The sequence below is a fragment of the Paroedura picta genome, chromosome 8, assembly GCF_049243985.1.
Source record: "Paroedura picta isolate Pp20150507F chromosome 8, Ppicta_v3.0, whole genome shotgun sequence".
NCBI classification, from domain to species: domain Eukaryota; kingdom Metazoa; phylum Chordata; class Lepidosauria; order Squamata; family Gekkonidae; genus Paroedura; species Paroedura picta.
This window is the reverse complement of record NC_135376.1, coordinates 28,443,114-28,465,092: the sequence shown is the minus strand read 5'-3', so window position 1 is coordinate 28,465,092 and position 21,979 is coordinate 28,443,114. Positions and strand designations below refer to the sequence as shown.

The following is a 21,979-nucleotide window of genomic DNA, read 5'->3' as shown; positions in this document are numbered from 1 at the left end:
TTTATCACGATTTATTACGGGACAAAATAAACTGAATATTCATTTTTAAAAACATACAATACAAATGGAATAATTACACGCTGTGTACTAACAACACTGGGCCAGTCACACATTCAGCCTAATATACTTCATCGGATTGTTGCGATGATAAAATAGAAGAGAAGAAAATAATATATGCTGCTTTGGGTACCTATTGGGTGTAAGTGAAGTAAATAAATAACTGAACTGCTGTTCCACAACCAATGCTTGGCATGTGCAGTTGTAATTGTTATGCTCTTCTAGGGCCTACTGATAATTGTATATGTTTTTATAGAGTGTAAATACTATGGATTAGCGAACACAGAAAGATGATCCCATATTATAGAATGTATCAGCCATTAATGAATCTTTCAAATGAGGCCAAAAACAAGGCAGAAACTCTTTGTGAATATTGCTATGCAAATAAAATCTCTTTCATTATTTCAAGGCAAAATGGTATAAAGATTGAACTCAATTTCAGCCACCGTAATAATTTAATATTTATTTTTTAAAATCCCATAGACAACGCTTGAGCATTTAAAAGCCAAATGCTGGAGCAGAGAGTCTTAATTCAAAGAAGACTTTTCCTTTGGGAATATTCACAAGTTCTGCGTTTCAAATTCTTGCTTGATATAATCCCATAATTCTTGACTTTTATAATGAGTTCTCAGATCACATAAATGAAAAGAAAGTTTCTCTCTTTATAAGCTACTTATCCTTTCTTAAAGGCTTAGATAAAGGCCAGGAAAGGAAAGTCTGTATTCCTCCTGAAATACTATTTGGGTTTTAAATCCCAGGGTTCTACAGTGAAAATGTTTAGGGGTAACTGTGGAATTTCCTTTTTTAGAAGCAAACCTGCATCTCGTAGGAATGCTGGATATCCTGCTTAATGGTGCCTTTAGCAACTTTAGGCTGGTTCAAAAAACATATGGGACAGGATCCAGAGAAATTTGCAAGCACAACCATTCCATATATGCAGGGATACATAATTGACTTTTTATTTTCTGTTACCATCCCTTAAACCTCAATGGATTTTAGGATTATCATAGAACCATAGATTTGGAAGGTGCCATAGAGGCCATCTAGTCCAACCTGCCGCTCAATGCAGGACCAGCCCAAAGCTTCCAGGATATGTATCTGTCCAGCCACTGCCTGAAGACTCAGCACTTCCTCAGGGAGCTGATTCCATTGTTGAACGACTCTGAAATCCACTCCCCAATATCTAGCCGATATTGTTCTACAATATTTAAACCCATTACTGTGGGTTCTATCATCTGCTGCCAACAGGATCATTTCCCTGCCCTCCTCTAAGGGATAACCTTTCATTTACTTAAACACAGCAATCGTGTCCCCTCTCAACCTCCTCTTCTCCAGGCTGACCATTCCTAAGTCCCTCAGCCTTTCCTCATAGGGCTTGGTCCCCAGGCCCTGGATCATTCTTGTCACTCTCCTCTGAACCCTCTCAATTTTGTCCAAGTTCTTTTGGAAGTGAAGCCTCCAGAACTGTACACAGTACTCCAGGTGAGGTCTTACCAATGCAATATTCAGTGGGATTATGATATCGTGTGATTTTTATGAGATGCCATGGTTGATACAGCCCAAAATTGTTGTATTACAATGTTTATGGCATGCATCATCTTGCTTTTACTGCCTTCCACCTTCATAATCCACTCTCTACATTGTTTATAGAATGTCACTGTTTTCTGATTGTACTGGAGCCCGACTATCAGGTTTGCCCTCCCCTCCACACACAATCTACAGTTTGCCAGTCTGGTCCAGAGGGACGGACCAGAACCAATGGGATGAAATTAATTCAAAAGAAATTCCGTCTAAACATCAGGAAGAAGTTCCTGACAGAACGGTTTCTCAGTAGAACAGGCTTTTTTGAGAGGTTTCTGTGAAGGCTCAAGGGGGTGGCAGGTTACAGTAGATGAGCGATAGGGTTGTGAGTATCCTGCATAGCGCAGAGGGCTGGACTAGATGACCCAGGAGGTTCTTTCCGACTCTATTATTCTATGAAAGGGGTACAAGCCACAGAAAGCAAACTGAAAGCCACTTGGCTGAGCCAAGGCTCATCTCCTGCTCTCCCCTTTCTCTGGCCACAATAATTGCTCCAGTTTAAGGTTTCCATGCATCTTCAGTAGCATGCAAAGAAGAAAGGTATTGCAGGATGCCAGTGCAATATTCAGTGCTGGGTGCCTTATCTATATAGCTGACACAGCTAGCAATCATATAGATAAGAGGGAAACAATGCAGAGTTTGATCCAACCAAGTCTGCCCTCTGAAAAAGATTTTCCATCTCTTCTTCTAAAAACAGGCCCATAGGTTCATTTTACCACCCACAACAGAAAAATAGACCCAAGGACTTTGTAGATTTTTACAGGCCTTACATAGCTAATACAAAAACAGAGGTGAAAGCAAACCAAAACCTTGATCTCAAGATGTTCCAGCTGGACGGAGAGGCCAGAAGCCCTCTGAACAAGTTACAGCAAACATTAATACTAAAAAAAAATGGTATTTCTTGAAAATGTCTCGACTTATAGAGCTTGAACATTTAAGAGATGGAAGGCCCCAAACTTTTCTGCAACAGTGGGAAACCTTTTTACAGTTTTTAGAAACAGACATTTAGTTTAACTACAGATTTCTATAATTGTTATTCCTTGTTATAAACTATTGTTTGTATTTACATTTAAAATTCAAATTTTTAAAAAGAAAACCAGACTTACAGAATATTCCTGTGGCATGATGACATAGATGGAATGACTCACATTGGCTTAGATCCAGACTACCATTTTGCTGGCACAACGGCTTCTACCTGCAGAGTCCTATTTTCCAAGCTCCCATCCCATGGCAGCCCCAAATTCCAGTATCAAACCCTCAAAATTCTAGTACTGAAACTCCAGCCTACTAATTCACATCCCTCCCTAGCATCTCCAAATGTATGAAATTCATGGATGTGGTAGAGATAGTTCTTTTGGCCTAAATCACTATTTGTGGTCTCCATGACCGTTTATGCACTGGGAACTTCACTGCCTCAGCTCCTGTGCAGGAGCACAAATTGGGGGTGGATGATGTGCACCGGGCCAAATGCTCCCCCAAGTGGGTGCAGGAAGAGGTGGGGCAACCTACCACGACTGAAACTACAGCCTGCAGCCTGGAATGAAACCTCCAGTGCATAAACGGTCTATATTACAAGCTGCACCTAAGAATTGAACATGAACCCCAAACATTTTTTCAACCTCCACAACCAATTGCCAAAGAAAGAATTGTAAATTACTTCTAGGAATCCAGTTGCCAATGTTGATTTTGCAATTTCATTTTTACTTTAGCTACAGTTTGTGCTTTAATTACTGTTCAGATAAGAGCGAAACAGCACGACTGAGCTGCTGACAAAGAATAGAACACATTTACTGAGACATTACCTTCTTACATGCTGTGACAGAGCTTCCCAGACTACTTCCTGAACTGTCTGTGCCACTACTTTGGTGCTCTGAAACTTCATACATCAGTGAGGATTCAAAGTTGCTGGGGAGAGACAGAGAAGGAGGGGGGAGAAAGATTTAAGGTGACTCATCAGCATGAATCGAATATGCACTTCATTTTTTAAACACTTGTCGAACTTAGAGTACTCAAGTTTACCTGAATAATAGCACTAGCCCAACGGTTAGATCTCCTCTGTTTGTTTTTATCTAGGAAGCAACTTCTAAAATAACAATTTCACATGCATTTAAAAAACTAGAATACAGAGACCTTCATCGGATATAATAGTATCTGCCTGCCTTCCACGGTACAGTAACTATGCTCTCCTCTCCCTTAAGCAAGCAGTTCTAGGGCGTGAAATGACATCCTGGCTGCACTAATTCAACTTGACAAATGTCAACGTAAAAGAAAATGCATTCTGTACTTCTTCCTCATTACAATCTGTTTCATACTCAAGAAAAGAGGCAAATTTCAGCAGTTCAATTGCAAAGAATACAATGGGGGAGGGACTGAATTTCGGTCCAGCCAGCATCTTCCCCGTTGCAGACAAAGAGCACTTAATATGTCACGTACTGCACATTCGGCACATACTTCTGAAGTGTGGAACCCAAGGAAATGTGTTGACATAAAGGCCAAATCATTAAAAAAAATCATCATCAGCCTCAGCATCATTATGCAGGGCAGCTGCCAATCCTAAAGCATTGCTACTACTGCATTAGTTAAAGCGAGCGCGTGAAATAAAAACCTCCAGCTATAAATCACGGTCACTGCCAAATTAATGAGCTGTATCTTCAACGATATACTAATGCTGGCTACATAATGATCACACAGTAGCCATGGTGGATCTATGGAAGTAACCTACAGAATCCTGCTCAGTGCTAATTGCCCATACTCTATTCTATTGCCACACTTTTAGGATGTTCTTCTTTTTGCCCTGTCATACTTGGAGAATCCATTCCATTCTTTTCCAGAGTCTAGTTGTCAAGCAATGTATTCCTTCGTTGCTTCATTGTTTTCTGTTCTTGTTGAATACATTTGTCCATCCTCTTGTCCTTCTAGGGCTTTGAATCTTAGCCATTCATTCCTTTTCTTGACTTTTAAGAACATACATCCTTCCTTGAAATCCTTCCTCAAAATCCTGAGTTATGCTTGGCACCTCATTCATTCATTCATTCATTCATTCATTCATTCATTCATTCATTCATTCATTCATTCATTCATTCATTCATTCCCCTCCCCTGAGGCTCAGGGCAGTTCACATGAAACATAGTGGAACAGGAACAATACAGAGAAATCAGCAACTATAAATAGCAGTAAAATAACAATAGACGAATAGTACAAGTAGAACAATAGTGAGAAGAGTAAATTCATAAATGCAGCATACTGACGGATTCATGGTTGGTGGGTTCAGGCATTGAATTTCATGGAAAGGAGGCTTGGGGGCCCAGTGGAAATTGTTGGTTCTGGTCAACCTCAGCCAAATGCCTGGCAGCTCCCTTTTGCAGGCCCTGCAGAATTGTTCTAATTCTGTTAGGAGCACATTCCACCAGGTGGGGGCCAAGGCGGACAAAGCTCTGGTCCTGGTTGAGGTCAAGCGGGGCCAGGGATCAACAGCCAGTTGGAGGTAGCAGAGCATAGAGTTCTTTAATTGAACTCAGAGTAGTTGCTGGCCATTTCGTTTAATTTGCAAACTCATCTGATTCACCAGATCACCTGGTTAGCAACAGACCTGATGGGTCAAGTGACCTAATTTGCTATACATTTGATTGATGGACTAAAATCAGGCTAACGCGGCTTGTTGGACATCTAGGAAAGCTCTTTCGTTCTAGTTTTGCCCTGTTTGTGGATTATATTGTACTTTGAAACCCTTGTTTAAGTCATGTTGACCAGAAATCCGGTCTTAGACTTTGGAACACTATTAGACTCAGTCTTACTCTTAACATCTGGTAACCAACGTTTGTAAATGTGCTAAGTTTAGACTTAACAACTGTTATTTTTATCCTCACTGTTCACTAGTCTCTTATTGACTATTTCTGCACAATTTAAAAATATTTATTTTGTGGAATTCTTGAATTCAGAAGGCTTCAATCTGGATCCCTTGGCCCTCACAGGCTACAGCTACCAGATTAATTGTTTTGTGAAATTCACTTTACAAGCAGACTTTTTTGATCTTAGTCCCAGAAGGGCTGGAGACCTCGTCCCTTGGTCTCTGCCTTTCTGGCTAGTGGAAAGAGGGGGTGGTGGTGGTGCTACCCTGGGGTATGAGGACTCACACTTCAGCTTTTTTTGGTTTTGTTCTGTTTGACCTTCTGTTGGGATCCCTTAACACAGTATTTTACTATTTTTTTTTGCATCCTTGGACATGCATGGCACTCAGAACTATAGAGCAGGCTTTCTCAATCATAGTTTTGTGAAAACCTGGTGTTTCTTGACAGCCCTGGAAGGGTTTCCCAAATGGGTGAGAGCTAGAAGAATAGTTGGTTCTTATATGCCGCATTTCTCTACTCAAAGGATTCTCAAAGCAGCTTACAATCGCCTTCCCTTCCTCTCCTCACAACAGACACCTTGTGAGGTGGGTGAGGCTGAGAGAGCCCTGATATTATAGCTCAGTCAGAACAGCTTTATCAGCGCCGTGGAGAGCCCAAGGTCACCCAGCATGTGAGGGCGTGCAGAATCGAACCCAGCATACCAGATTAGAAGTCTATACTCCTAACCACTACACCAAGCTGGATCTCTAATTAATTTTAATATAATGTTAAACATTTATCAGATGATATGACTATATATGGCCATGTCAACCCACCAGCCCTTCCCAAAATGGCCAATGATGGTCCTGAAGGGGGTGGGAAGGGGTGTGGCCCTCAATGGGCATGTACACAGCCATACTTCCCAATCATATTCTGCTTGATCATGCCACTTCTAGAGCTTCCTAAAGCCTGAATAATGTTTCAGGGGTTTCTCAACAGTAAAACAGTTGAAAAAGTCTACTATAGATGCTGGAACATGTTTCTGTTCTAAAATTAGGATCAAGCTTTAGATGAAGCAGCATAACACATTGTTAATACCACTGCTCCTTAAACTATTCCACAATATTAATGCCTAGACAATTGATTGTCAGATTTTTTTTTGTATTGTAGCATTGCTGTGTATTCTAAAAACAAACAGAAACAATTGCATATAGAAGGAAACTGAATAATTGTAATATATCAATCCTGAGGATAATGTTATAAAATAGTAATCTTTTAATATATGCTTTGAGCGTATCATTGTATGGTAAAATTACTCATGATTTATCTGTCAAGGTAAAATTTAATCTAGAAAAAAATTTGCTTTTCTGATGCAGATGATCTTGTACAAGGTAGGAAGCCTAAAATGTCAGTGTATATTATGAGTAACATTGGGGCAGTGGAGAATGATCAGGCCACTTCTCAGCCTGAAGATCAAACTGACATTTAATGCTCTTGTCTTCAGGGTCACTGGAGAGTTATCTCAGAGTATCTCAGATACTCAAAACCCAAAGCCATATAACTTTTAAAACCAGCTCCTTTTCCCACTGGTGGGAAAGTACAGAAGATAAGGGTATGAGCCATGTTATTTGTGATAAAAGTAAAGACTTGAAAAGGTATAGCAGGGTTGCTATCTTTGGTCTCCAAAGGGATTAGATGAGCAGAACATTGACTTCTGATTTCATGCTTAGTGCGTCCTGTTTTTTCAGCTCTCTGACTGGCAGTCTCTTTACTGGTTCTACATGACCTTCCAATTCTGCATTGGACAATGGTACAGATAGGGAAAAGCAAACAGAGGCTTCAGTCCTAAAATCAGTGCCAAATTCAGCTCTACATGTATGCCAACAAAGTTCATGTATTATCAGCACTAGCAAGGAATGTTAATGAAAGAAATGACTACCAAATACCACTAACACTGGTCTAGCATTCAAGAGAAGTGACGGCAGAGATCTTAAAAAACAAACAAACATTAAACTGCATATTTATTTATTGTTGGAAATGGTGTAGTGGGAAGAGTAGTACGGATAAAGAGTGGGGAGAGTACTGAAACTATCCAACCAAAATCAGATTTACCCATTTGTTGAGATTTTTGCTTTAATCTCTTTAGTGCCATAGAATTGGAAGTGGTCATACAGTCCATCTAGTCCAACCTCCTGCTCAATGCAGGATTAGCCTAAAGCACCCATGATAAGTATCCATCCAGCTACCTTAGGCAGCCTATTCCACTGCTAAACTACTCTGACAGAATTCCCTTCCCTCCCCCACTATCTAGCCAGTAGTGTTCCACAAGCAGCTTAAACCCATTACATTTTGTCCACATCCTTTTTGAAATGAGGCCTCCGGAACTGCACACAGTACTCCAGATGGGGTCTGGCCAGTGTGGTGTATAATAGGACTAGGGGCCAAGCCCATTGCATTCAGGAATCCAATGGGCACTAGATTGGGGGAATGGGGTGGAAGAACTATGTGGATGGCCTCTCCTTCACCCCAGGCCACAGCTGGGTGACTTGGTCATCTAGGGGCGAGGTGCCCTCCTGGGGAGCCCCTAGGCCCAGGGCCTCAGGGCCACCAGGCAAGGAACTCACCAGCAGGGGCAGCTCTCACATGGCTGAAATCTGCAGCCTCCAATCCTCAGAGGGAAGGAGAAGGAGGTAGTCAGGGATGGGGGGACGGAATGCGATTGGCTTGCTGCTGGACATATAAGCAAGCTGGTTGGAGGGACATTCATGGCCCCTCACAACCGTTAAACTGCTTTTTAGATTTTTTAAAATGCTGACTGGTCTGCCCTGTAAGCCACTACGAAAGCTTGCTCTTGAAAAGAAAGAGGATTATCAAAGGATAATCAATGGCCGTATTTGGTTGCGACACAGTCTACTGATGTAACAGAATTGATTTTTGCTATATATTCCCTGTCATGTAAGAAGATCATAGTCTGAGGAAGAGTGCTTGCACTAGAAAGCTCACGCCTTGAATAAATCTTTGTTGTCTTAAAAGTGCCACTGGACTCTGATTTTATTCAGAAAGATAATATGTTTCAGGAAACTGGGGAGAACAAATAGGCAAACTCAGTTTAGAAAATTCAACTTAGTTGATGCAGGTAATATTTTTGACAGTGAATCAAACACTGAATGAACTGATTTAGATGGAGAGAGAGAGTGGCTAGGATTGCAAACCTCCAAGTGGTAGCTGAAGATCTTCCACTATCATAACTGGTCACTTTAGAAGGTGGATTATGCCAAACTGAAATCCCTCCTCTCCCCTAATTCTAGCCTCCTCACGCTCCACCCCCAAAATCTCCAGATATTTTCTTGGACTGGCTCAAGGTTATTCAATCAGTGAGCTAACATGGCTGAAAAAGAGTTTATACCCCGCTTCCCTGTACATTAAAGAGTCTCAAAGCAGCATACACTCACTTAATAATTCTGTAATTACTTTACAATCACCCTCCCTTTTTCACCCCAAAACAGTCACCTGGTGAGGCAGGTGAGGCTGAGAGAGTTTTGAAAGAACTGTAAGTTGCACAAAGTCACTCAGCAGACTTTATGTGGATTAGTGGGGAATTAAACCTGGTTCTCAAGATTAGAATTCACAGCTCTTTACCACTATACCACACCGGGGGAAAGCACTTTAAGTTACAACATCATACTGGATTGAGGGTAAAGATAGGAGAAGAAGATGTGTGTCTCACTACAGCTGCATATGTGGACTTCTTAAAAATTAACATGCTTTGGAATCTTGACTTTTGTTCACTTCTAATGATGTGTATATTTCAATGAAGGCACAGATGGTTACTCAAATAGACATCTATAAATACCTCTACCAAATGTCTGAAATTTGTTGTGGATGCAAACTCCATATACAACGTAAATGTTAGCTCTGTCCTAATTCTGCAAGGTATTTAGAACACAAATTTAGGGAGTGGTACCTTATTTCTCAAGATGATTCCCGTAGACAATGGAATTAAGTGAAAGTGTTTAATAAAAGTATTTATGGATGGATAAGGCTTTCATCTTCCCAAAACATCACTAAAATTCAGCTTTCTGAGCTTTAAAACCAAGATCCTATTGGTTTCTCCTAATGCACATGTTTTCCCCCCTAAAGATCTTGCTAAAATTCTTTAGCAGAATTATATGATGCAAAGGAACCAGCTTTATGCTTGCTGTCATCTTGGAAAAAAATATAGTGTAGTGAATCTTGAATGGAAACTCTGGGCCATTGTAAATAGAACTTAATATATGTTCTTTCATTCTTTGCCAGCAGACTCTGTGTATTTTCTCTTAAAAAAATAAATATAGAATTCATCTTGCTGATCTACTTATTATTAATGGCAGTAATAAAGATACATTTCACAGAACTGAAACAGTACTAAGCAAACCATGAAGCTCTGCTAGAGTTGCCAACTCTAGGCTAGGATTCTTGGAGATGTGGGGGAAAGAGACCTGGGGGAAAGAGCAAGATCTGGGTTGGGAAGGGACCTCAGCAGGGTAAAATTCCATAGACACCCCCCCCCCCCGTAAAGCAGTCATTGTCTCCAGGAGAAGTGATACCTCTAGTCTGGAGATCAGTTGTAACTCCAGGATATCTCCAGGTGCTGCCAAGAGAGGTTGGCAACTCTAAGCACTGTACTTTTTAATCATTTCTCAAGACATTCTGCAAAAAATGTCCAGTGTAGCTCAGACCCTCAAAGTTCTCTATCAATGCAAACCTACTCATTGCAGCTGGGCTTGTGCTGATCCGTTTAAAATCAGGGAAAATAAAAAGCAAAAACATTAACTGAACTGGATTAAGTCTTCTACTCATTTCCCTAAAGAGTAGTTGTGATTTATATAGCAACAACTCCCACCCACCTCAAAAAAATGCAGTTAAATCTTAGGTCTAGTTCTCAGAACCAGGAAGTGAGAAGGTAAAATTGTTAGCTGTTCTATTTCAGCCTGTACGTGAGGGTTCACTTGACTGACTGGCTCGGCATTTGATGACAAATCCCTAAACACAGAAAATTACATGGTGGTGAGAAGAGTTCCAGTGTAACTTTCTCCATAGCGTGCTGTGATTCTATGAGTAAGAATCCTTGCGGGGAAGCATTCCGCCATATGGATCTTCTCTTGCAGTCTGGGGCAGCTGGGAAACTTCATTGGCTTATATCTGTTTACAGGAACAAAACCCTGAAGTCAAAGGGCTGCTTCATATAGACACATTCATCATGAGTGACTATAAATAGTTATTCACTTTATTTTTATGTTACCCTTTCTCCATGGAGCTCAGTGTGGTTGATTATGTATGTATGTATGTATGTATGTATGTATGTATGTATGTATGTATGTATGTATGTATGTATGTATGTATGTATGTATGTACCACCCTCCCTGGAGGCTCAGGGCGGTTTACATGGAACATAAGAACATAAGAACAATACATGAAACAGTCTATAACATGTGAATATCCATACAATAATAATAACTAATAGTTGTAACCATATAACAGTATAAACAATATAAGCAATGCAACAGTGCAACAGTGCAACCAGGTCCAGAGTATACTGGTGGAGTTCTGAGGGGGGGGCAGGGGGGAACAGGGGCCCTTCAGTCGCTGTTGGTTATGTCTGGTCTCAACCAAATGCCTGGCAGAAGAGCTTTTTTTTTTTGCAGGCCCTGCAGAACTGTTTAAGCTCCATTTCCCACCATTTTATTTTCAGAATAGCTCTGTTGAGATGCTTTAGACTGAGGGACAACCAGTGAGCTTCATGGTTGAGCATCTAGGTTTTCCTGGTATAAGTCTTGTATATTAACTATTACACAGCCCCGGCTCAGAAGTATGGTTTTGCATATATGAACGTTCTCACACATCAAACTAGAATCAGAGTATACATGACGGACCACACCCACCTTGCCCAAGCATTGAGGCTGATGGATAGTGCCTTCCTATAAAAACCAGTATTATCTGTGATAAACCAGTTTGGGACATGTGAGACGTTTTTTGCGGTTGCTGGTTCAAAACAATGATGCTGCTTCCTGGAAGATGAGATTTGTGCCATCCCTACAGGCCTTCTAGAGTAAACTTAAAATATTATTTTAGAAGACATTTGAAATTATGTGAGTGAAGGGACAGTGACTGTCACTGGCTTTTTGTTTTGCTCTATTTTTAATCTGATCTGTACTTGAATAAGTTTTGAGCATGGGTGTTTGTCATTTGAATTTTTAAACTGTTAATAACTATGTTAGTTCTTTTGAGATGGAATGTAAAATTCAATGCAGGTTCCCTCATGGGTGCATCAATTTTTCAGCAGTGTAATTTATAATGTCTTTGCATTGTGGTTACACACACAGCAAATGGGTTTGGGGTAGGTTGAATGAGCCTGAGCAAGGATTTTTATTTTTACAGAAAGTTTTACAGAAATTTTTGCAGAAATATCTTAAGCAATGAGTTTGAAATGAATACTTAAGTAAAAAGGGACAGGAAACACTCCTAATTCTACGAAAGGGGAAATCCCCCCCCCCTTCAATATTAATGTTAACAGAATAAGAAAAATGTTGGGAGGGAATAAAGGCACTTGGCTTTACATCAGTATTAAGCCTCTTCAGAAATTAGAACCGTTCTATTAATTTGCTGACATATAGAATATTTCTATCTTCCTTAAAACATAACCAAACACAGAATCTGGAACTACTGTGATGCTTGCAAACAGTAGAATGAAACACCTGGGAATTATCACATCAGTAACTCAACGTATACAGTCTCTGGCAGCCACAGGTTTTTTTTCAAAATGTATGGAAGCATTCCTACTTGTTGTTTCAACATTCAGATTTCATTCAAACACAAGCTTGTAGAAATGCTAACTTGCCCATGCTAAAACTTTCTTACACTCCTTTCATTGCTGAATGAACAGAGTGGAAGAGTGTATACCAACAGGTTAATAGTGCTGCTCCCAAGCCAACCCCAAAGTTGTATTGAAAAAGATGTCCTGGCTGTCCAAAGAGATTTCAAGGCTGAACCAACTATCCATCAGCTGCTCACATCAGCCTACAGAACTCTGCCTGCTGTGTACTACAAGCATTTCCAGCTGACCACAGCTAGCTGCACATACTACACATGAATTCAGGTAACACATATTTCCCAAGGGTGGTGGAGCCCAAAAAAGGTGCACAGATCATGAGCAAAACTTATTCAACAAACCTTCCAAGAAAGATATTTGGATGAGGAGGGATAAGTCTATGCCAAGTTGCCAACCAGTTCTATGCCTCATTCTTCACTAATTTTATTATGAATTATTCTGAGTCATAGCCCATTGGGGCAAAATCTAAGAAACAAACTATGTTTATTATTAGTAACAGCTCTGACTAGGCATGTTGCAAACAAGACAATTCTAGAAGCATCGTACCCTTTGAAAAACTGATATCAGTATGACAGCAGAAAACACTGGTAAACAATCTTCACTTACATATAAGTCGAAAGATCAAGACAAATATAATTCTAGGAAAAAGGGAAGAGAACTAATTTCATACACAGATCTGGGAATGTCCAAGATGAGCAGAAATAGGACTTCATTTTCCCTAAATGCCAGACTTATTATCTAAATGCCAAACTTATTGTGAAGTTTGAACCTTTAGAGAAAATTTGTTTTAAAATGATATGGGAAACCTATCCCTTTATAGGCTTTAAAAATTTAAGGATTGAGGGAGGAAAAAAGAAGTTGGCTCTGTGATACACAGAAAGAATTTTCTACCAAATGTGATAAGAATGTACTGGAGCCACTACATATTGGAACAGTGTGACCAAAATTATATCAACTAGTTTGGAAACAGAGATTCCTGTAAAACCAAAGACTGTTCTGCTGAATTGCTTACCTGAAATGCATAAAGATCAACTCTCTATTGTTCTTCATATAATAACAGCTGCAAGAACAAATTTTGCCAGATTTTGGAAGGAAATGTCCTGATTTAAATACTTGGTTGAATAGTATAAAGGAGACTTTTAAAACTAATTACATTAACCTATTATCAGAATAAAAATATAGAGTATCTAGAAGTATGGAATTCTTGTATTATATTTAAAAACATGGGTTCTAGTAAGCATATCTGATTAAATTGGTCTCTAAGGGAAACAGATCATAAGGAATATTGTGGTACCAAGTGCTGTCATTTACATGAGGTTGTAGTCAAACTGCAGCCCTCCAGATGTTCATGGGCTACAATTCCCATGAGCCCCTGCCAGCATTCACTGGCAGGGGCTCATGGGAGTTGTAGTCTATGGATATCTGGAGGGCCGCAGTTTGACTCCCACTGTCCTAGTGCACACCATGAGATCATGTCCAGTTCTGTCAGTAGTATTAATCCAGTATTGGTATAGTGGTTAAGAACAGCTGACTCTAATCTAATTCCCTACTCCGCCGCATAAAGCCTGCTGGGTGAACTAGAGCTAGTCACAGGTCTCTCAGAATTCTCCTATCCTCACATATTTCAAAAGGTGTCTATTGTGGGAAGAGGAAGGGAAGGCGAACTTTGAGATTTCTTGGGGTAGAGCAAAGTAGAGTATAAAAGCCAACTCTACTTCTTCTAGCATTAAGTGCCAGCATAAAGCTATACTCACTCTCCGCAATCTACCACCATTTTCTTGGCCTGACTTTTCAGGTGATGGTGGGCAGTGTCGAGATTTACTGGGAAGTCTTCCAGAGAGTTGACAAGCCTAGTATCAAATAATGTGCTAAAAAATTAAAACATTAAAAAAAGAACATAGAACTAGATTCAAGTAGGCCATTGTAACAGAGTGCAGAAACTGCCTCTGCAGACTGACAATGGGATTTTAAAAGGCATGGCTCTTATAATCATTTTTAGACATGACAATTGCTGAAATCATTTACTGAGACCAGAGATCATTAAAAATGTAACTAAGATAAGACAGAATACAACTGAACATCTGCCTCTAATTTGCACTTTGAAGGCACATGTGCTTCTAGGCAAATGAGATATTGTTTCTATTGCCACCTGCAGTTCTGTTCCTAAACTATATAGTCAGTTTTCAAACAAACAGCCTACTATCAATTTGATTCCATAGGCAATTATCTCTGAAAACTAGCCTCTCATAACTTTCCCACTGTTTAGAAAATATCCCTTGGGAGTTTTGCTACATTGAAAGGAAGGTTATTTACTGTACTGTAAATAAAACTGGTAAAGGGTGGTGGGAGGAGTTGCATTCATTGCGAGTCTGACTGCCTGTCTGTCCAATGAATGGCCAATCGGGTGGTCTGTCCCACCCCTGCCTGCATCCCCCTCCAACTTCTTTCACATGGAAGAAGTGCCAGCCTGCTCTACCAAGCTGACGCCGAGAGGTGAGCTAGCCGGTGAGTGACCTGGGAGGAAGGGATGGGGAACTGGCACCATGGTTGGTGGGAGATGGCCTGGGAGAGGGGCCAAGCCTTGGCTTTGGTATGCAGGAGAGGGCGGCCGCTGTGGAAAGCTGGGGAGGAGAGCTGTGACGCAAGCCCTCACTGCCGTTTGCCCGTCTGTGGGCTGTGCTCACTTCTGAACCATGTGCTTGGCCAGCTGCATGGCCCAGATGGATGCTGACCTCCCCTGGGAAGGTGACCAGCTGGCAGGCAGGGTCTGTGGGGGCAGGCCTGGACTTGGCACAGCGGGAGTGCCTGGCTGCCACGGGGAGGCAGACCTGTGGGGCACCAAGATGTCACCTCCCACCAAGAGGTTGATGGGCTTTATCATTTTTGGAAGGGAGTCTCTTTTTCTTGCCTGGAATACCTCCTCTCAGATCCTAGGTATTGGAGTAGACACATAGGTGAGAGGGACATACTTTTCTCCTTTAGCAATCACTGAATGCTGACACTGAAAACAGATACAGATTACAAACTCAGTAATCTTGATGCAAATTAAGTCCTGGCTAGAGAAATCATTCCATGAACAAGAAATCTGTTCCCAGTAGCACCCATTCATTCACACTATGATCCTATTTTAGTAAGCAACACAGGAGGAAACTAACCCAAGCATCTATTGGGGCTGCACAACTTGTGATCCAGCATGCTAATCAGTCGACCAGCCATGTATTTGGCCTCCAGATACGTGATAGTTCAACTGTTGTTGTTTCCCAGGAAAGCAATTAAGGTTTATCGAGTCCCTGGAAGACTAACATGCATGGCTAGAAGCCTGCATTCAGCTTGGGAATCACAAGTTTTACAGAAATGCTATGCAAAGATTGTTAAACAAAATCATACACAGTTTCTCCAGGGTACAACTGACATGTAACAAACTTGCTTTGTGTTATTTTATATTTCCCAGGCAAGCATACAAATAAGTTTATAGGATCTTTGCTGGCTCAATATATGTCAGTGATTTGAAAAATGCAATCATTTTCTCTGCGAGACAACTCAAACGTGGCAAACATGTTTGCATTGTTACAATGCATGATAACATCTGGGTTGTCATCCTGACCACAGCCCCATGAAGAAAGGTAGGTCTGGCTTATACACAGCTATAGGCAGGGACAATACAGCACGTTAGAACCATGCTAAACTTTCTAAAAATCTAAACGCCAGAACCCTAGAATCCTGGGTGGAGTAAGATACAGGAAGGAGGTCAAAATATATGTTAACTATTTTACTGGCCTCAACCCTAAGCCTGGTAGAAGACCTCTGTTTTACAAGCCCTGCTCACTGCCTCCTGACTCTGGGTTTCCTCAGTCACCATGGCTAGTAGTCACTGAGAGCCTCTATGTCAGCAGTTCTCAGCCGCTGCAGTGCCATGACCCAAACGTCGGCATTGGCATGTGCACATGGGGCAGTGTGCATGTATGAGAGTGCGTGTGCAGGCGCGCAGGCACACAATGGTCGAGCAGTGTGGAGGCAGCCATTCCAATGGCTCTGCTGCTGCCGGCCATCTGCCGCTGCTCCGTTGCCACCGCTGGTCACCGCCGCAGGCTGCTGCCCCACTGCCACTGCCCGTTGTGGCCCCCCACCATTTGCAGCCACCTGCAGCCACCACTGACGGTTGTTGCTGCTTGCGGCGGCAGCCGCCGCCTGCCGCCACCACTGTGGCAGCGGCAACCAACCTGGGGACCCTGAAGAAGGGGCCAGGCAACCCCAAATGGGGTCACAACATCTAGGTTGAAAACCACTGCTCTATGTCTAATCCCCTGTTGGAGCTGTCCATGCCTATGATTATCCCTACATCTTGAGGCAGTGAATTCCACATTTAATCACTTGTGGTGTAAAGAAATGTTCCTGTCCCTGAGATAGAATACTCGACTGCATGTACCACTAGTCCAGTTCAGCAGAGGTCTTATGCTCTCATGTACATTTCCATGATTAATCATCCTTTTTTCCTGTGCCCCATATCATTGAACAATTTGGATGGGTTTCTTGTTATCCTCATTGTAAACTTAAATCTGATGCAGTTAGTCTCACAATTGCCTAAATTACAGATTTAGTACATTTTAAACTGGAGGATTTACTTAAATCACACCAATGTCAACAAGAAAGGAAAATGTTGGCCTGTTTAATATCCATTGGGCCTCAAACAAATGATCAATGGCTTGATTTAGCTCCTCTGTCCTAACAGGCCGCACGTTTTTGCCTATGATTAATCTATTTCATAAAAAATAGCTCTCATAGTTCATGTTGTGAAACAGAACTAATAACACGACATCATTATGTTTGACTTATGAGGTGCTGTGCAAAGGGCCGTTTAGCAGAGCTAGCAAAACAAGGCGATTTACAGAGTGATTCAAGGCAGAGTTATTCCTATTCCAACCCACTGAAATCAATGGACTTGGCTTGGAGTCAACTCTGCATAGGATTACACCGCAAATGGCAATTCAGCCATATCTTCTTGACAACTGGATGCCTGCTAATGGAAGACTCTCATTTTTGCTATGACAGCCGGTTATGGAATTGTTCATACATTCTTAGTTAAATGTTGCTGGCAAACAGCTGTTAAGAACATGTGTGTACTGTAAGTCCATATTGTCTGAACTGGCCCAGAGCTTGCAGGTGCAATTGACCTTCGAGGGGTGGGCACTAGTCAGTGTTGTACATTCTTTTTTGGATATGGCATTTGTGTTGTTCTTGCAATACTACTCTAATGCTAGGAGGCAGGGCCTCTTGGAGGTTAGCAGGCCCATCTTTTTTGCCTCCTGTCCCCCACATAAATAACTAATTGTACCATGCAGCATTGCATCACAATATTGACTGACTGATGTTTTGTACTGGTACATCTTCTCTTTCTTCAATTATTGCACGGGGACATCTTTCTGTCTGCACCTGTGTCGTGCCGTGATTCGTGACACTGCATATGATCTTATTGACTTTTTGCCTTTCACGATAAGCTATTGGAGTAAGCTGTTAAGGACCACAGGTTCCTTTTCACTCCATGATGCAACAAGCTTCACTAAATGTCGTAAACAACTAGACAAGAACTCATAGTCTCATGGTCCATAACCCCTGAAGGAAAACCAGTAAATGCACCTTATGTTGCACATGTTTTAGTCACCACAGCAAACCTTAGAAACCTGGGCATAACTTGCTTAAACATCAGCACTGCTGATCCATGGTTCCAATAACATTTTGCAACCAATACTTTAATAGTTATTTGGTGTCTTCACTATAAGAAACATTAAGCCTTCATAATAAATCATTTGTATCACTTCTGCTTTTAGAGCTTTTGTTGCAGTTAGATCTTTGTCAGGCAGCAGGGTAACATCAGTGTAATCTTGAGGGCACTTATACCAGTCTCAGCTCATAGGACTACCCTAGGAGCTGGATTTTTCCGCAGGACAGGCACAAAAAACTTTAGAACTCAGATAGGGCTGAATTCAATGTTGATAAAGTTCACAGGTAAAAGTATATTATCAAGCTTTGTAAAGATACAGCAAAATTCCAGGAGCCTGATAAAAAAATGTTCCTTAAGTCACTAGTGACTTTAAAGGGATTAGTGCACATTGATGTTAAACATTTATGGATCTTAGAGGGATTTGAATCTATGTACTAAATTTCAGCGCCAAATTAATTTAATGCCAAAAAGTGTAGTTTAGTACATTTGAATCAAGTTCTTCACAGTTTGAACAGAAGTAGTTAAACACTCACATTATGTTCGCAGTATGTATGTTTTACAGGTTGAACACACTCTAGAGCAGGGGTAGTCAAACTGCGGCCCTCCAGATGTCCATAGACTCCAATTCCCAGAAGCCCCTGCCAGCATTCACTGGCAGGGGCTCCTGGGAATTGTAGTCCATGGACATCTGGAGGGCCGCAGTTTGACTACCCCTGCTCTAGAGCAGCGGGTCTCAACCCCTCGAGGAGGTCCGAGGCAGTGCGGAGGAGGCCACTGCCATTGCTCCGCGACCCCTACAGCAGGAGTGATGGCAGTATGTGCGTCACCACGTGCGTGTACTGCCACCATCCCTCCTGTAGGGGTTGCGAAGCTGTGCCGGTTGAGAACCACTGCTCTAGAGGCATAATGCATGACAGAAATGAATTATTTGAAATAAGAGTTTACCGACAGAAAAGACATGCACGTACACCAATGAGCTGATAACTGCTCGGAGACTCCCACCACACGCAATCTGTGAAGGAGCCTTCTCAGTCTGAAAGAGGGAGAAAGGTTATCTGTCCTGATGATGTGCCCTATCAACAAGACAAGTCTTCATGATAACACGAACATTTTCTTTCAAATCAATGAAAGCAAAGCTTGTTTAAGATCCCCCTAGGCATTCCTCATGGTTCTCTCACTATTTCTGTGAATGTTTACTGTAAAGCTAATTATATACTGAACTGTTTCTAAAGAAAAACATTACGGATGACAGTTTCTTCATTCAAACCCCAACTTTGTCCCCAATGCAGACTCAAAGTGCCTTCTAAAGGCAGTTATCCTATTTTCTCCTCACAACAACCCTGTGAGGTAGGTTAGGTTGTGTGTGTGACTGGTGCAAGGTTACCCAACAAGCTTCCAGGGCAGAGCAGGGGTTTGAACCTGGAACCACCAGATCCTAGCCCCATGCTCTATCCACTACATGAAACCTACACTCCAGAATTATGCCTTTCTTATCAAAAATGGAAAGCAAAGTGATTGGAGAAGCCAGCAACAACTATGTTTCTTGCTCCCCCTATCAGTTTTACACACACAGTGCAAATCAATTTGATTTTGTATGCTCTGCTGTTCAGACATGACACACGTTCTGTGAAGGGCAGACAGTCAAGGGCTCTGGTATTTGCTGTCTGTTCAATGAGTTCCAACATAGATAAATGGGACAGATGCTGACTATTTAAGAAAGAAGGGAGGGTCTTGAAATATGTTCATTTTTAATTGCTCCTCTAAGACACCACTTAATAATCTCATAATGATTTTCAGGTTTGATAAGCTGTGTTGCCAGAGAGAAAGGAAAATGAAACTATTGCTTTAGAATGCTATAAAGCCATCACTCCTGGGAGTATGCATTTAGGTCAGATGGCAATGGATGTAGGCCATTCCAAAAATATGCATGTCCACTGCATTAAACAAATACACATAGCAGACAAATTCAGTAATAGGTTAATGTTTCAGAATTCCTCCCCTTCTCTCTTGAAAATGATTTATATATAAAATATATTGCAGGAGAAAAATAGGATATTGTAAAATCACAATTTTGGGAAGGGGTGTCTTGCATAATCATCAGAAGGGCCTTCTATAATGTTGACTTGAAATATGCAGCTTGCTTGAACCGGCTTCATTTTCAACACCCATATGAAACCCTGAAAAGCTTTAAATCTTTATGGACAACATCCTGCTGTGGTGTCCTTCAGATAAGGGAATGCGTGAGGCTCTAGAACTTAATCCCACCAAGTTCTAAGCCAGCAAGAGGACTCTTTTAGAAGACATTTCACTATAATTATTTATAGTAACAACAACAACAAAAAGACCCAAGGATTCAAGATGTTATGCTATAGATTCCAGTTCAGGAAATGTCAGCTGCACATATTCAACGTTGTACTTCAAAGCCACTGTAGAATCTGATGACATTTCATTTGTGTCCCCCTCTATTTAATTTTACAGCAGGGCTAAAGTGAACATAAAAAGACAGCAACCCCCTCCCCATTCACTTTAACAATCTGCCAGAAAATCAAACAAAATTGCTGAGCACAACTACCATTTAATAACTGAGCCAACTTGCACACATTATTAATGACCAGGAGTGCTCACCCCCCTAATAGATTATGGCATTCTCCTCCATCACCCCCCACCCCCAGCCCTACATGCAAACACGACAGGATATTTGCTTTGCTGAACTGCGCCGCTTAACCTGCTGCCCCTTCTCCATTTCCACGTGTTTTGCGGTGAATAATCCCCCCCCCCCCAAGACCCTCCGAATCGCAGCTTCCTCCTCTATTTCTCTCCTCGTCACCTCATGTCTAGGCAATGGGATAAACGAGCGGGTTTATGGGGACAGGTTTCCCTGGAGCCATCCGGTTGGGCATTACATTTATGAGGATGAGGATGATGATTCTTAGGACGGAGAAAAAGAGCCTGGCTCTGGCTGGACGTCCAAATCCCCTCTGAAGAGCCGCCGTCCAAGCCCCGGCGAGAGGAAAGCGCGGGCTCGGTACCCACCAGCTTTGAACTAAGAAGATGGCCGATCCTTCAACTACACCTTCCTGCTCTTCCTTAAATTCCATCGCCGCTCACGGAGCCCCTGCCCTTTTCCCCGCCCCGCCCGCCCCTGTCCCCGTCCCCAAAAGCTTACCCGTCCCCCCTTCGCCGCTCGCCTCCCGCACCGATGTCCAAAAAGCCTCGCGAGCCGAGTGTCCTTTAATAAAGTCTGAAGCACCTGAGCACTTCGGCTGGGGATTGGGGGGGGGGGGGGAGCAGAGCCCCGAATCTGTGCTGATGGGCAGGAGAAGAACGCGAGGCAGGCGAGCCTCCCCCGGGGAGGAGTTCTCAGCTGCTGGGAGCAGAGAAGCGGCAGCGGCGGCGGCATCAGCCGGGAACTCCTGCGGCTCCCCCCGGGTGCGCTCCGGGGCTGGACAGATCGGAGCGGAGCGGTGGGGGGGGGGGCACACACACCAAAAGCCAAGTTCTTACCTCGGAGGAACCCTCAGCAGCGCATTGGCCGTCATGGCAGGAGGAGAAGCGCCGCGGCGGGTGCGAGGAGGAAAGGCAAGTCGGCGCGCCACGAGTGTTTTCGCTCGCCCACCCAGCTGCGCGGCTTTTAGTACGCCGCCGCCTCTTCCTTTTCAGACCCGCCCGCCGCCCCTAAGTCGGAGGAGGCATCTGGCTGAGCCACGTGGGGGTCACCAACTTCCAACCGCAGGAGGCGGAGAGTAGGGAGTAGGACGCAGAGTTTGCACCTCCCACGGCAGCCCCTGGGACCCCCGTGCTCTTACATGCAAAGGATTTCGGCCCCTTGTTGAAAGAGGGCAGGTTCAAAACGTGCCCTTTCAGTTGTCTTTGGAAGCCTTTTGCGCCCGATCCTAAACCACTTGGCTTACAAGGTCGAAGGGCAAT

General features: G+C 42.5%; 1 protein-coding gene across 3 annotated transcripts in view; it reads right to left on the bottom strand.

Moving 5' to 3' along the window:
- SPHKAP (SPHK1 interactor, AKAP domain containing) overlaps positions 1–21,724 on the bottom strand; it is a 72,040-nt gene extending 50,316 nt beyond the window's left edge. For 2 of the 3 annotated variants that reach the window (XM_077348826.1, XM_077348829.1), the window contains exons 1-2: positions 21,557–21,724; positions 3,441–3,543 (exon numbers count right to left, since the gene is read on the bottom strand). In XM_077348826.1, the coding sequence (XP_077204941.1) occupies positions 3,441–3,543; positions 21,557–21,591 (138 nt within the window). In that variant the 5' untranslated portion in view covers positions 21,592–21,724. Of the gene's footprint in view, positions 1–3,440; positions 3,544–21,218; positions 21,307–21,556 lie in introns of those variants that run through there. The other variant, XM_077348827.1, reaches the window with a different exon arrangement.
- Positions 21,725–21,979: the final 255 nt, after the last annotated feature.